Genomic DNA, 14,476 nt, shown 5'->3' on the forward strand with positions numbered 1-14,476 from the left:
ATTAAGTTTGCAGAAATAGTTTTCAGTATGATCTGCAACCTTTCACCTCAACTCCTTCCCCCTGTGGCAACTGTGTTGTTTCAAGGCTTTCCTGGACTCTGGTCAAAGGTCTCATACATTGTTTCTTCACCCCTTCACACAATCCTACCAAATGACCTCAACCCAGACTGCTCTGCCTTTATTTTAGTTATTTATGCAGTTACGCAACAGCTTTATACACTGGCTTTCAGGGCATAGAACCCTGTAGGCTTTTCTCCCTTTGTCCACAAGTAGAGAAAATGATTAGCACTGCAGATATCCCTTCAATTTTTTTCATCATTTTAGAGCCAGCCTAGGCTGGGAGGGAGGGGTGCGGGTGGCGCTGTGGGTTAAACCACCAAGCCTAGGACTTGCCGATCAGAAGGTTGGCGGTTTGAATCCCCGTGACGGGGTGAGCTCCCGTTGCTTGGTCCCTGCTCCTGCCAACCTAGCAGTTCAAAAGCACGTCAAAGTGCAAGTAGATAAATAGGTACCACTCCGGCGGGAAGGTAAACAGCGTTTCCGTGCGCTGCTCTGGTTCGCCAGAAGCGGCTTAGTAATGCTGGCCACATGACCCAGAAGCTGTACGCCGGCTCCCTCGGCCAATAAAGCGAGATGAGCGCCGCAACCCCAGAGTCGGTCACGACTGGACCTAATGGTCAGGGGTTCCTTTACCTAGGCTGGGAGGGAGAAAAAGCAGGTGGAGTAGGCCCCATTTAATTCAACAGGACTTGCTTCTGAGTAGACACGCCCAGGCCCATGTGGCTACCTTTGGGTGGTATTCAGCTGCATTTTACTCAGTTTTAATGAACACAAGCAAGTTAGGGCCATAAAATTCACGGAGTCTATTCTGAGCAAATGTTCAGGCTTTTCCAGATTTCATTTTGCACTTTCCAGGCACTGGTCTGGGTTTAAAACTCCCTGTCCCCCCCCAAAAAACCTGCTCCTTGGTACTATGGGTTGCATTAAACTAAGCCATATTCAAGTCTGTTGAAAGGAATGAACCGAAGTAACGATGTCTATTAACCTCTGTACTCTGAGTAAGACTAGCATTGAATATCACCCTATGTAATGGTGGGTGAAGATGGGGTGTCGCACACAAATATACAGTGGAACCCTGGGTTGCGAACTTGATCCGTGCGGGAGGCATGTTCGCAACCCACATCAAGAATACCTTTCTGATTGCCAGAGCCATGGGTGGTGCCTCCTTGCTTTCTGCCATCAAGGTTGTGTCACGTACATTTGGAAATGTACATCTAGTTATTTTTCCCCTTTAATTTTTTTTGGGCCCCCCCCCCAAGAGTGTGGGGTCCTAAACTGGAGCTTGTTTAGCTTATACCTAAATCTGGCACTTATAGAATCATAGAGTTGGAAGAGACCACAAGGGCCATTGAGTCCAACCCCCTGCCAAGCAGGAAACACCATCAGAGCACTCCTGACATATGGTTGTCAAGCCTCTGCTTAAAGACCTCCAAAGAAGGAGACTCCACCACACTCCTTGGCAGCAAATTCCACTGTCAAACAGCTCTTACTGTCAGGAAGTTCTTCCTAATGTTTAGGTGGAATCTTTTTTCTTGTAGTTTGGAACCATTGCTCCGTGTCCGCTTCTCCGGAGCAGCAGAAAACAACCTTTCTCCCTCCTCTATGTGACATCCTTTTATATATTTGAACATGGCTATCATATCACCCCTTAACCTCCTCTTCTCCAGGCTAAACATGCCCAGCTCCCTTAGCCGTTCCTCATAAGGCATCGTTTCCAGGCCTTGGACCATTTTGGTTGCCCTCCTCTGGACCCGTTCCAGATGGAGGAACGTGTTAAATCATAGCTGTCAATCCAGTTAAATCATAGCTGTCAACTTTTCCCTTTCTTTTATGGAACATTCCCTTCTTCCAAATAGGATTCCTCGCAAGTAAAGGGGAAAGTTGGCAGCTGTGACCGAAATCCCTGCACCTGGCCGGGGGCTGGACTAGATGCTTGGGCCAAAGCCGCCTCTCTCCTGATTGGGGGCCCGGGCGGGGGGCGTGGCCGTTGTGGCGTCGCGCCTCCCGATTGGCTGCCCTCGGGGCTCTCCGGCCTCTCCAAGATGGCGGCGCCCAGCTCTTTCCTCAACTGCGAGGAGTACGCCGAGTTCCAGGTCGGAGGCGCGGAGGGCGGGAAGCGGGGAAGCGGGGCTGCTTCGTCGGGGCGGGAGGCCCGGCTCTGCCGCCACGACCGGAGAGGCCTCTGCCTGAGGGGAAGCGGAGAACCGGCGGGCCATTCAGCCCGGCGGCGGCGGCGGCGCCCCCTTCCAGCCCCCTGGGGACGGCGCTCGCTTGCTCTCTCGCTCGCCCTGGCGGCGGCGCCCCCTTCCTCCTCCGGCCGAGGGGGCGACAAGGGCAGGCAGGGTCGCGGAGGGGAAGCGGGCGAGGGGCGAGGGGAGAAGGGACTCGGGCAGCTTCTGCACGTGCTGCTCGGAGGGAAGGGAGAGGGAACAAGCCCGGAGCCGAGACCTCTTCGGCAGAAGAAGGAAAAAGGCTTAAGGAAGCCCAAATCCCACCCAAATCTCGAGTGGAGTCTCTTCAGGCGGCTATATGGCGCCTCGTCACGCCTCCTTCAGGCAACTCCGGCAGCCAAAGTGGTGCCAAATAGTAGTAGTAGTATTACCTCGGGTTACATACGCTTCAGGTTACAGACTCCGCTAACCCAGAAATAGTGCTTCAGGTTCAGAACTTTGCTTTAGGATGAGAACAGAAATCGTGTGGTGGTGGCAGCGGGAGGCCCCATTAGCTAAAGTGGTGCTTCGGGTTAAGAACAGTTTCAGGTTAAGAACGGACCTCTGGAATGAATTAAGTACTTAACCCGAGGTACCACTATATTATTATTTCCCCAGTCACTCTGAGTGGCTACCAACAGAATATACAGTGGTACCTCGGGTTAAGAACTTAATTCATTCCAGGGGTCCGTTCTTAACCTGAAACTGTTCTTCACCTGAAGCACCACTTTAGCTAATGGGGCCTCCCGCTGCCGCCACGCTGCCGGAGCACAATTTCTGTTCTCATCCTGAAGCAAAGTTCTTAACCTGGAGCACTATTTCTGGGTTAGCGGAGTTTGTAACCTGAAGCATATGTAACCCGAGGTACCACTGTATTAGTAGTACAGTCATACCTTGAGATGAATACGCTTCGGGTTAGGCAAATTCAGGTTGCGCTCCGCGGTGACCCAGAAGTAACGGAGAGCATTACTTCTGGGTTTCGCAGCGCGCGCATGCGCAGACCATCAAAATGACGTCACACGCATGCACAGAAGCGCCAAAACGTGACACGTTCGGACATGGGTTATGTTCACTTCGGGATGCGAATGGGGCTCTGGAACGGATAATAATAATAATAAGCGATAAAACATCAAACATTAAAAACTTCCCTAAACAGGGCTGCCTTCAGATGTCTTCTAAAAGTCAGATAGTTGTTTATTTCCTTGACATCTGAAGGGAGGGCGTTCCACAGGGTGGGTGCCACTACCGAGGAGACCCTCTGCCTTGTTCCCTGTAACCTCACTCATTTCCCTGGGTTTTTTTTCTTTTTCACTCTTTTTCACCTTAGAATCAACGTGTCTGTCTTTCTTCTACAGGAGTTGCTCAGGGTGATGAGAACCATCGATGACAGAATAGTCCATGAATTAAACACCACTGTCCCAACAGCTTCTTTTGTAGGAAAAGTTGATGCTAGCAAAACGTGTAAAGAACTTCATCAGTCGGTAAATGCATTTGTTGCTCTTCTATTAGAGTGGTGCCCCGCAAGACGAACACCTCGCAAGACGGAAAACCCGCTAGACGAAAGGGTTTTCCATTTTGGAGGCACTTCGCAAAACGAATTTCCCTATGGGCTTGCTTTGCAAGACGAAAATGTCTTGTGAGTTCCTGCGGGGTTTTTTTCCTTTTCCTCCCCTTTTCCTAAGCCCTAAGCCGCTTATCAGCTGATCCGCTGATAAACCGCTTATCAGCTGATCCGCTAAAAGCCGCTAATAGCGCTAATCCGCTAAGCTGCCAATGGGCTTGCTTCGCAAGACGAAAAAACCGCTAGACGAAGAGCCTCACGGAACGGATTAATTTCGTCTTGCGAGGCACCACTGTAGTTGTGTTTTGGTTTTTAACTCATAAAATGTTACCAAGTGGTAATAGGCATGTCACTCATTAATGCCATGCTACATAGTGACTATGTTTAACTACTTCATTCTCTGGAAGGAGATTGTTACTGCTTTTGTCACTGTCAAGAGGTCGGTTCAGACAGGGATAGTTATAAATTATGATAAAGTCTAATAATAAACAGAAGTACAAAAAAAAATTGGGGTAAACCCTAAGAGATAGGAGGAACACGCAAAACAGATTAATAAGGACTGAACATGCTTAGTGGGCACAAAATTCTGAGAGGCTTTTGTGAGGCAGGGGAGAAGGAGGATGGGGGAAATGGACTATTCTGGAAAAGAGCATGGCTGACTGGAACTTGGAAACCTATGCTGCAACATCTTATTTCAAGCTTCGCTTGTAATCAATAATCCCCATGACGAGTTAATAATAGTTAACCATAAATCTGAAAAGTCCGGCATTGTGAATGTTTTAGAAGCATCAGAGACTGTAGTGCAGTTGAAGTTAAGCAAATTGGAACTATCATTCCCCTGGACAGGACACCAGTGGGAGTCCCATGGAGCAGTAGAATAGAATAATATTTAATAATAATATAAACTAAAAAGTTTTACCTCTCTGTGTTCTCTCTCTCTCCATGGCCTCACTTCCTTCAAGAATGAGTCTTGTAACTGCCTCTCACTCACACTGGCCCCTTACTCCAAATACTGTTAGTATCTTTCAATGCTCCTGTCAGTCTCAGGCGAGTCAGTGCCAATGTTCTCAATGATCTGGGCCTTATCCTGTATGAAAAGGAATCTGTCCCCACCCCACTTATGGTCTTAGTGCATATCTAAGACAGCCTCTTAAACAGCTTTCTGTATTTTAAGCAAATTGAATTGAATTGAATTGAATGAAATTGGCTTTCTGTCATTCTAAATAGCATTATATTATGGGTTCAGAGGCTCTCTCTTCATTTGCTTGTTTACTCCCTTTAGCAGTGCTCTTAACCAGGCTGTACAATAAAAGTTGCGTCTATATGCTGCTGGTTGCACCAGTAAGAATTCATTGTCTGACATGTAAAAAGCTGAGAACCTTTTTAAACATCAGGCAATGAATTCTTACTGGTGCAACCAGCAGCATATAGTCTACCCTGGAGAAGCAGCCTAAGGAGCTCTTGGAACTTCAGGATACATTAAAAGTTGGAAAGGTAGTTTTGAATGTATCTCATGTACAACATTGAAATATGAGAACTCTATGTTGCCACTCTCCCCTCCACTTAGCATTTCAAAGAAAGTGAACAGGAGTGGAACCAGTTCATTAAAGCTGTATTATTCTCAAGCAGTGAGGATTTCTCTCTAGTATCTAAACTGACAGACTTTTCCCTTGCTTTCTGCTGTAGCAGAAATTTTCCATTTATATTTCTGCGTAACCTCTAGGGTATCACTGACTGCACTGTTACTGGGTGAGCTGTAGGTTTTCTGGCTGCATTTGTGAATAAGAAGGCGAGAAAGATGGTTGGGAGTAAAACGATCTTGTGGAACATCCACTCCATGCACGTTGAAAGATGTACATTCTGTACAAAAATCATTCCATTTATTCCTTGCTTTTAACAGGTGATTGGATATCTGACTCTTTTCTTTTCACTATTTATTTAGCTGGCACAGGCTCATGAAAGTAGAGAGAGAATAATCAAAACCTGTATTGCCCAAGCTTCCAGTGTAGTAGAATCTTTGCAGGAAGAGAGGAGGAAATCTCTGGAGGATACGGCATTGTTAAAAAGGCTCAGGAAAGAGCAGACAAAGGTGAGTGGAAGAGTTTTAAGACTTATTTCCTTGTTATTATTATATGAAAAATAGTGTACAATTCATAATCGCAAGAGGAAAAAAGATAGTACAGTGGTACCTCGGGTTACATATGCTTCAGGTTACATACGCTTCGGTTTACAGACTCTGCTAACCCAGAAATAGTACCTCGGGTTCAGAACTTTGCTTCAGGATGAGAACAGAAATCGTGCGGTGGCGGCGCGGCAGCAGCAGGAGGCCCCATTAGCTAAAGTGGTGCTTCAGGTTAAGAACAGTTTCAGATTAAGTACGGACTTCTAGAACGAATTAAGTACTTAACCCGAGGTTCCACTGTACATGCAGGTCTCGCTTACTGAACATAGGCCTTTCTATCTGGCCCTTGGGACATTTCCCTGGCCCCTCTCCGTCTCACCAGTCACATCCTTTCTCCTCAGGCTGCACACCTTAGCAGCCCTGCCTTGCACTCTTCGTAAGTGTTTTGCCTGGCTAGAATATGCCCTTGAGCCCTGATGACGCTTCTTGCATTATCATGGGTGGAGGATAGAGGGTGTGTGCGAGACTGTGCAGAAAACAGCCTACTGTACAAAGGCAAGGGAACCTGCCCCTCCGTCCGAAAAAGATTCCCCATCTTTGCTTTGTGGTCTCTTGGACAGGAAAAAAAAATCCCCTTCCACCAGTGAAATGTTCTAATATCTGTTGAAGGCCAGGCCCCCGATACCTATGTTAAATTCACATATTTGCATGGAAAGGTTCGCTTGCTGGATGGTAGGGTCCGTACCACTGCTAGTTAATGTTCAGGCATCTTCAGTGTTTGTCATAATGTTTTTATTTACGTGAATAAATGTTTCGGCTTCTACGTGGTTTCGCTGGATGATAAAGAACATGATCCCTGTCAGTCTGCTGCTGATAGGAACCCATCCATCTTGCCAAGCTCCTAATGCAGAGAGCACTTACCTTCTTTCCTTTCTCCCACAGTTGAGATTAATGCAATCAGAGTTGAACGTTGAAGAAGTGGTAAACGATAGAAGCTGGAAGGTATGGCATCCTCTTGACTGGAGATTTAGGACCTCTGTGTGGATATTTGTTTGATGCAACACATTAACACTGTGATGAGATGAAGTGTGATGATTCAGGCTAGGTTAAAATAAGGAGAGGAGTAGAAATACTCTGAATAAGCGGTTCTCAAACTTGTTTGGCCTGCTGCTCCCTTTTCAGAAAAAAATACATATTAAGCGCGTTCTGCAAATCTACCTTCTTAAGCAAAGAAACAAAGATACAGTGACAAATTTGGTTCTTTTATGTATCTGTATTTCTACCTATGTCCTACAACATAGTAAAGAAAGATGTTGTAAATAAGACATCTTGAAGCTTGAAATTATAAAATTATTTATAAAAATCAACCCTAGTATCATTCGCACTACACACAAAAAGCTAAGATAACGAAAGATAATATTAAAATAAAAATTAAGAATAACATGAAAAATAATACTAATGAGAAGGATGAACCTGGTGTGCTGCTATCAGTTTATTAATGTTTGGTTCTGCAAAGTGGACTAGGCCCCAGGATTAAAAACCCATGGGGCGGAGCAGAGTGAAGCCTGCCGACTCGAGTCTGGTCCACCCCAGGGGCAGGTCCAGCACCTCAGCCCGCCTGCCATTGGCTGAATAGGCAGGCAAGCTGCAATTCACTTCCTGGGCTTGAGTGAACCTGAAAAGGGTTCGCCCAAACCCAGGTGTCAGGCTTCGGGGAATCGGATCCCTCCCCCGGTGGCAGTAAATAAGCAGATCAAACAAAAGGAGCGTTCTTACCAGTTAGTTTCTTTAATAATCACAGTGAGAGACAAAGGAATGCATCTCTTGAAATGGCTTTGCTCCCAGTAAAGGTTCACCCCTTCTGTCCCCCTTAATCTACGTCACTCCTATGCCAAGTAATCTAAGCTTATTGTCACTGCGCTCTCTGTTCTGTCACTCTCAAAAGCCCGTCTAGTCTTAGGCGAAGGGGGGAATCTGCCAGCTGTCTCTCTCCTGGCGTTTCCTCTTCTAGCTGTTCCTCACCCAGTATTTCCCAGCTTTCCCCCTCTGGACTATGCCCCTCTGCAAACCACTGTTCTAAATCAATACTGTCCTCCTGCTCTTGGGAAGGTTCAGGACAATGGGGGGGGGGGAGCCCTCCCACCATTCCTCCTCAGTCCAGTCCCTGACACCCCTCACTCTGGATCCAGGCGAGGGATCGTCACCGTCCCACAGTGGCGCCCAACGTGGTGGTAAGAATCATTGCACAGCAGAATGAATCGTTTTTTTAAAATTTTCTTCTTTCTTTATACTTTTACTGCCCCCTGTTTTTATTCAACACCCCCGAATTGCAGCCAAGGCTACTACCGCGCCCCTGGATCGTAGCAGCTTCCCCCCCCCCTTTGAGAAATACTGCTGTAAATAAATAAAACAAATAGCCTAGGTATCTAAGATGGACACAAAACATGAAAACAATAAAAACGTAACAAAAAATATAAAACAAAGCACATTTTATGTATGGCTAAATCTCTTGGCAACATATGCATAGTTGATTGGACTGTAATTAATCCTTTATTTTGGGGGGTAAAGTTTTATTAGTATTATATAATTTTAGAATGCATATAAAACAGAGATTAAAAATATAACAACAGTCAAAAATTTAAATATGAAAAACAAAACTATAAAATATACACACATGAGTTAAAATAACAAAGTCCAAGTAAAGGCTATCAGCTTTATCAGATCGTCAAGCATAGTTCCAGATTTGCCGGGCTTGTGACGAGGGTTGTCTTGAGAATGATGGTTCTGCTTTATGCTTCTTAAAGGACTGCCAGATCATATAAAAATGTTTGGAGGTTTTTGTTCTTGTCAAAATCTCAAATTATGCATGATTTTCTCTATTAGAGGTATATTCCAGAGTGAACGGTATCAAGCGTCCAGTTTAAGATTTGGGCTGTTTCCCATTGAGTTGCGATTACTGGAGGAGGAGGAGGAGGAGGAGAAATAATAATAATAATAATAATAATAATAATAATAATAATAATAATAATAATAATAATAATATATTTATATCCCGGCCATCTGGCTGGGTTTCCCCAGCATTTTGCTCCCCAGCAGATTAAGTGTTTTGAACATTCATTGCACCCTTACTTGTATTAACAATATTTATTTCAAGAACCAATCCCTCTGTCTTGGTGTCTTAGGTATTTAATGAACGCTGCAGAGCTCATTATAAGCCTCCGAAGAGTCAGTGATGCAGAGGAGGGGATGTCTTCCCCTGAAAGTGAACTTCAATCATGCAAATAAGAGAAGAAACATGGAACAAGCTGCTTGGGACCTTTTGAGGGGGGGGAATCAGATCTGTGGGGTTCAGCCCAGTGAATCATTTTGCTAATTAAGATAAATCAACCTCTATTTTGTATGGAAAGAAGTCTTTTTTATTAAAGAAAAGAAAAAACCAGATGGAATGTGATGCCAGCATTTTAACTTCAACATTTCCAGATCTACAAGTATCCTTTAGACAGGATGAGAGAATAATGTCTCTATCTCTTCTTGGACCACAAAGTTTCACCTTTTTATTTTGGTTTCCAGGATGGCTAAATTTGGGCTGTATCATCAGGCCTAGTTCTAAAACTGGCATAGGTCTTAAAAGATTACTGCTGTTATAAAAGGAAGTTAATAGGTAATACTTGATACAAAGTGGGAATTTACCTTTTAACTACATGTAGCATTCTGTAAACAAATCCAATTTTGACTGGCAATGTAGTCAATTTAAACTGTGGACTCCAGTTTCAATCTGACATACCAATGGTGCCAGCTGTGAATTGCTTTATACTGGACACTTTTGGAGTGTGGGTGTTGACATCTATATCTTTTTGGCTTGGATGCTGAAATAATTTGAGAGTGAAAGATATTAAACTCATGAATTTGCTACACGAAGCAAATACTGAATGCCTCTCATCAGTTTCACGGATGACATGCCAATGTGGACAGACCTATAGGTAAATTCACTTCATATCATGTTAACTATAAGTCTCTCTTTATGAGTGGCCTACCAGGGAGTTACACAGCATAATTACTCACCTGTGGAAATAGCAGATTTCCCCCCAATATGTCAACAGAGTTTCTTGAAATTAAGTCCTATTGATCAAGTTCTAGAAGAGACACAGTTCTAATTTGTGGGAGAGAAAAAGGTGTGGGTGTGGGTGTTAAATTGAACTCGAGAGAATATGCCTTTGTTAGATGTAACTGTCTGATATTCAAATAAAGGAAATTTACGCCGCTCAACAGCTGGACAACATGACAGGCTTTCCAATAGTTCTATCCTTATATAATTTTGAATACAATTCTTTAATGCCATTTTAAATGTACAAAATAAATTTTCAAGCACCATGCAGTTTTGCTGACAATTTTCTAAAAGCTTAGCCTTATAATAAATCACAAATACTATTTAATTGGCTTGGTTTAGGAGACCAAGAGATTGCCTTACTCTCGTCATGAGATTCCAGTGTGAGGGAAATTAGCTCTGAAAAGCACACAGAACACATGGTTACACTCTACAAAGTGTGTAGATATTTCATTTCAAAAGCCATCAAGGTGTATAGAAAGCAAAAAATAAAATAAAACCCTGCGATAATTACCAACATTCCAGAGTCGCAATACAAGCCTCTCACTGTGTGATGACTCAATTTCCTAAACCCACCTGTGCATAGAAACCTTTATGCTCTCCCTGACAAGACGAGGCTGCTTCAGATTCCTTTTTTTCACATCCCATTATAATGATTAATTCATTATTAAAAATTCATTTTAGAGGTTGGATTGTAATGATTTTAATTAAGACCAATTATATTTTTAGCATATGGGGGTAGGATTTCCTGTAACGAGGGTTTTCTGGATCTTGGCTTGGCCTGCCACACACCTCACCTTAGCTCTGTATTTCCAGCAAGTAATGATCTAAATTGAAACAAAAGGAAGAAGTGTAGAAACAATTTTTAAAAAAATAAAGAAGAATTGAATAATCCATACCCTTTCAGGGAATGCTGTACATTCCAGATAATGAATGGAACCTGTTTATAATGTGCCAAGACAGACGATAGAAGCAGATGCCACACATCCAAGCCGGTGTGCTTAGACCCTGTGTAAAGTCTGCATGCCTTTATTTAAACAGTACTTCATTTCCAAACGTAGACTTGGATTTGAAAATTGTGCAAGCGGTTATTTACTTGGCCCACTGGAATGATGTTATGTGAATATATGAGTATTCCGAGATCATAGGGTTAGGAGTTAAGATTGCTTCAGCCAAAGCAATTTTGTTTGTAGCACACATTTGTGCATTAATAAGACAATGGAGGTGCTGCACGTTTCAACTGCAATGCCTCATGCAATGGTAATCATTGCCCTGTAGATCATTCGGAGACCCTGTTTTCACCTTCATGCAGCTGAAATGCAGAGGAAAGTACCCAGGTGGGGGCGATAGACTGTGTCCTCTTGATAGCATGTGGCGGGCTCCCATTCTGAATGAGCACAATCCTGGAGCCTTCCCACATTTCCCAGTTTCATGTAATGTGATGCGTTGCGAGTGAGCCATGTGGCCGTCTTGTCTTTTTCTTTTGACAAGCTATGAAATTGCTGGTTGTCTGCATAGCCTCCAGGCCGATGGACTTGATTTCCTAAGCTGAAGAGTTTTATCTTTTGGTTCTTTACTTATTTCACAGTTCCTCACTTTCTGCATTTTTATGTGCAAAGCAGTTGAAAGGCTGCAATCTTGTTGTGGCTGCTGGAGATCCAAAGTGACAGAGGGAAAATAAAACAAAACCTCTAACATTGGGCTTTAATGCCCATAACAGGTTCTACTTTCTTTTAATTATTGGCAGCCCTGGTTATGTTTTTTAAAAATACACATATTGCAAAACATCACAAGGGTGCTTTTTATTTTACCTGTTTTGAAAAATGAGAGAACTTTCTCTAAAATGTAATATTTTTTTTAAACTATCATTTACAGTTAGGAAAGGTCACCGTTGATCATTTACGTTCCATCAAATGGGAAAATACAGAATTTCCTGTTGCAGAACCCTATCGCAACCAACCTGACTAAAATATCCAAGTTTTGAGAGCTGTCAGCATTTTGGAAGATTTAAGTGTAAAAGGCTTATTTAATGTCCGGGGGGGGAGGCAAAATGTGTGGCCCTACTGACACTTTCAAACCCTCCCCCTTCACTTCCTTAATGCCTAAAAGTTGCTTAGCATTGAGGGGTTTTTTTATTTTAAAACTATGCACTAGTCCTGGGTTTTTCTATTTGGAATGACCTTGGGGCCAGACGAGATGTGACAAGAACACCCATGTTGGTTAATCATGTGCTTGCCCCATTGAGTCATAAAAGCATGAGGGTGGGGTCTAATTTTCCCAATAGAAGATCACCAAAAAGGTTACCTCCCTGTGTGCTGTTGCTTCAGGCATTCTCTTCTCAAGTCCCAGCTAGAACAAACTACCCAACTTTCCCTCAGTTCGATTATTTAGACTGGTGTTTCCCAAACCTGGGTCTCCAGTTGTTTTTGGACTACAGTTCCCATCATCCCTGACCTGCTAGCTCAGGGATGGTGTGAGTTGTAGTCCAAAAAACATCTGGAGACCCAAGATTGAGAAACACTGATTTAGACCAAGTTGACAAAAGCTATTGATGGCTAAGAGCAGCATGCAAATATATCTTCGTAGCGTCCTCCATTTCCATCTATGTATGGAAAAACTGAAGTTAAGAAGGTAACTGGTTGGAGGCTATAAAATCTACCTTTTTCAAAGTTGGTCTAGCACCTGCCGGTGAGAAGCTGCCTTGAGGTGGAGTTGGACCAAGTACTCTGCAGTCTCGCTTCAGGAAAGCCAGGGTGGAATAGTGATAAAATATAAGAAAATAACTAAGGAGATCCGGGGCCAAAATTCCATGCAGCCACAACTCCCTGGCCAGTCTTTAAGCCAGTCATTCTTTCAGCTGAACTTTCCTTACAGGCTTGCTGTGCAGATAAATTGGGGTGGGAGGGTGCTATCCTTTGTTCCGTGGAGAGAATATGTAAACATTAGAAATAAAAAAAACCCCTGTGCTTCTAGGCCAAAAAACTTGTTTCACAGTTCCATTGGCAGGTTGTGCCTTCTTCCTGTTAATGATTCTCAGTGCTTGTCTTTCTACGGCATGGGCTCTCATGCAATGCTTAATGTCATAGATGTATAGATTCCACTCGTTACTCTTCAGATACTATTAAATTTGCTTGAAGTCTGATTTTTTAAACACACACCCACAGAGAAAGAACTTAATTATCTGTGGTATTGCGAAATGGTAACCAAAGCGCTTGAATCTTTCGCAATGTAGAAGTCTTAGCCTTGCCTCTCAGGAAACACAAAGAGAATAGGAATGCCCAGCTTATTTAAATGCACAGCACAGTCCTAATCTATGTACACAGGGATGGAAGAGTCTCACTGAACTCACCTATGTACAGGATTTCAGCCTTATTCTTGTGGCACCTTGGAGAAAATTATTGAAGGATAGCCCGTTTCATCAGATGCAGGCAACCAGCATCTGATTGTGCTGAGAAATCACTTAGTTTTTAAATTGCCACATGCAGCCCCCCATTTCCTCATGCTGCAAGAGGTTTTAAGTATTTCTAAATAAAAGACTGGTCATCTTAATTTAGGGTTTTCTGTAGGGTAACAGAAACACAAGCCAGCTCTTCACATTCTATAGCCATTTGTTTCATAGGACATAAAATGTGCAACAACAGATCAGCTATTGTAATTTGCCAGGCTGATACCAAGTGGGCACTGGTACAGAAAAAAGCAATAATAATAATAATAATTTTATTACTAATACCCTGCCCATCTGGTTGGATTTACCCAGCCACTCTGGGCGGCTCCCAACAGAACAATAAAAACATGATAAAAGAGCAAACATTAAAAACTTCCCTAAACAGGGCTGCCTTCAGATGTCTTCTAAAAGTCAGATAGTTGCTTATTTCCTTGACATCTGATGGGAGGGCGTTCCACAGGGCGGGCACCACTACCGAGAAGGCCCTTTGTTAGTATGTTTTTTCCCCTCCCATAGCAAATAGCAAGGTGGGTGGGGTGGGAATGGTTTTCACTGGAAAGATAGAATCTCCTCGCATGCCAAGCCCTCCTGCAGCTGCTATTTACATAGACTTAAACCCTCCTTTCACAGCCTGGTGTCCTCCAGAGGTTTTGGACTAGCACCATCCAGTGTGACCAGTGTTCAGGGATGATGGGAGTTGTAGTCTAGCAGCACCAGGTTTAGGAAGACTGGTTTTAATTCATAGACCTCCGAGCTTTTTCATTTATCCTGTCCTCCCTTCTTGTTTGGCCTTGAACCAATGAAACAAGGAATCTGACTGTGAGCTGAGCAACTCAAGAAGAGCTGCTGTTGCAAAGAACAAAAGTCAGTCATGCGTCTATTACTCAAGCAGTTAAGCTTCTGGTGAGTCAGGAAGATTCCTCGCCCCTCCTCAACTCTCACAAAACAAAAGCTTGATTGTGTTGTGTGGAAA

General features: G+C 43.6%; 1 protein-coding gene across 1 annotated transcript; it reads left to right on the top strand.

Annotated features, from left to right (window-relative positions):
- Nucleotides 1-2,031: 2,031 nt before the first annotated feature.
- On the top strand, nucleotides 2,032-10,219 carry MIX23 (mitochondrial matrix import factor 23). The gene is made up of 5 exons (XM_081845702.1): nucleotides 2,032-2,153; nucleotides 3,626-3,751; nucleotides 5,774-5,920; nucleotides 6,896-6,955; nucleotides 9,136-10,219. Exons 1-5 carry the CDS (start codon nucleotides 2,103-2,105, stop codon nucleotides 9,184-9,186), a joined length of 435 nt encoding a protein of 144 aa, XP_081701828.1. The 5' UTR covers nucleotides 2,032-2,102; the 3' UTR covers nucleotides 9,187-10,219.
- The last annotated feature ends 4,257 nt before the right edge of the window (nucleotides 10,220-14,476 follow it).

The sequence above is a fragment of the Podarcis erhardii genome (assembly GCF_964252035.2).
Source record: "Podarcis erhardii genome assembly, chromosome: 17".
Taxonomy (NCBI): Eukaryota; Metazoa; Chordata; class Lepidosauria; order Squamata; family Lacertidae; genus Podarcis; species Podarcis erhardii.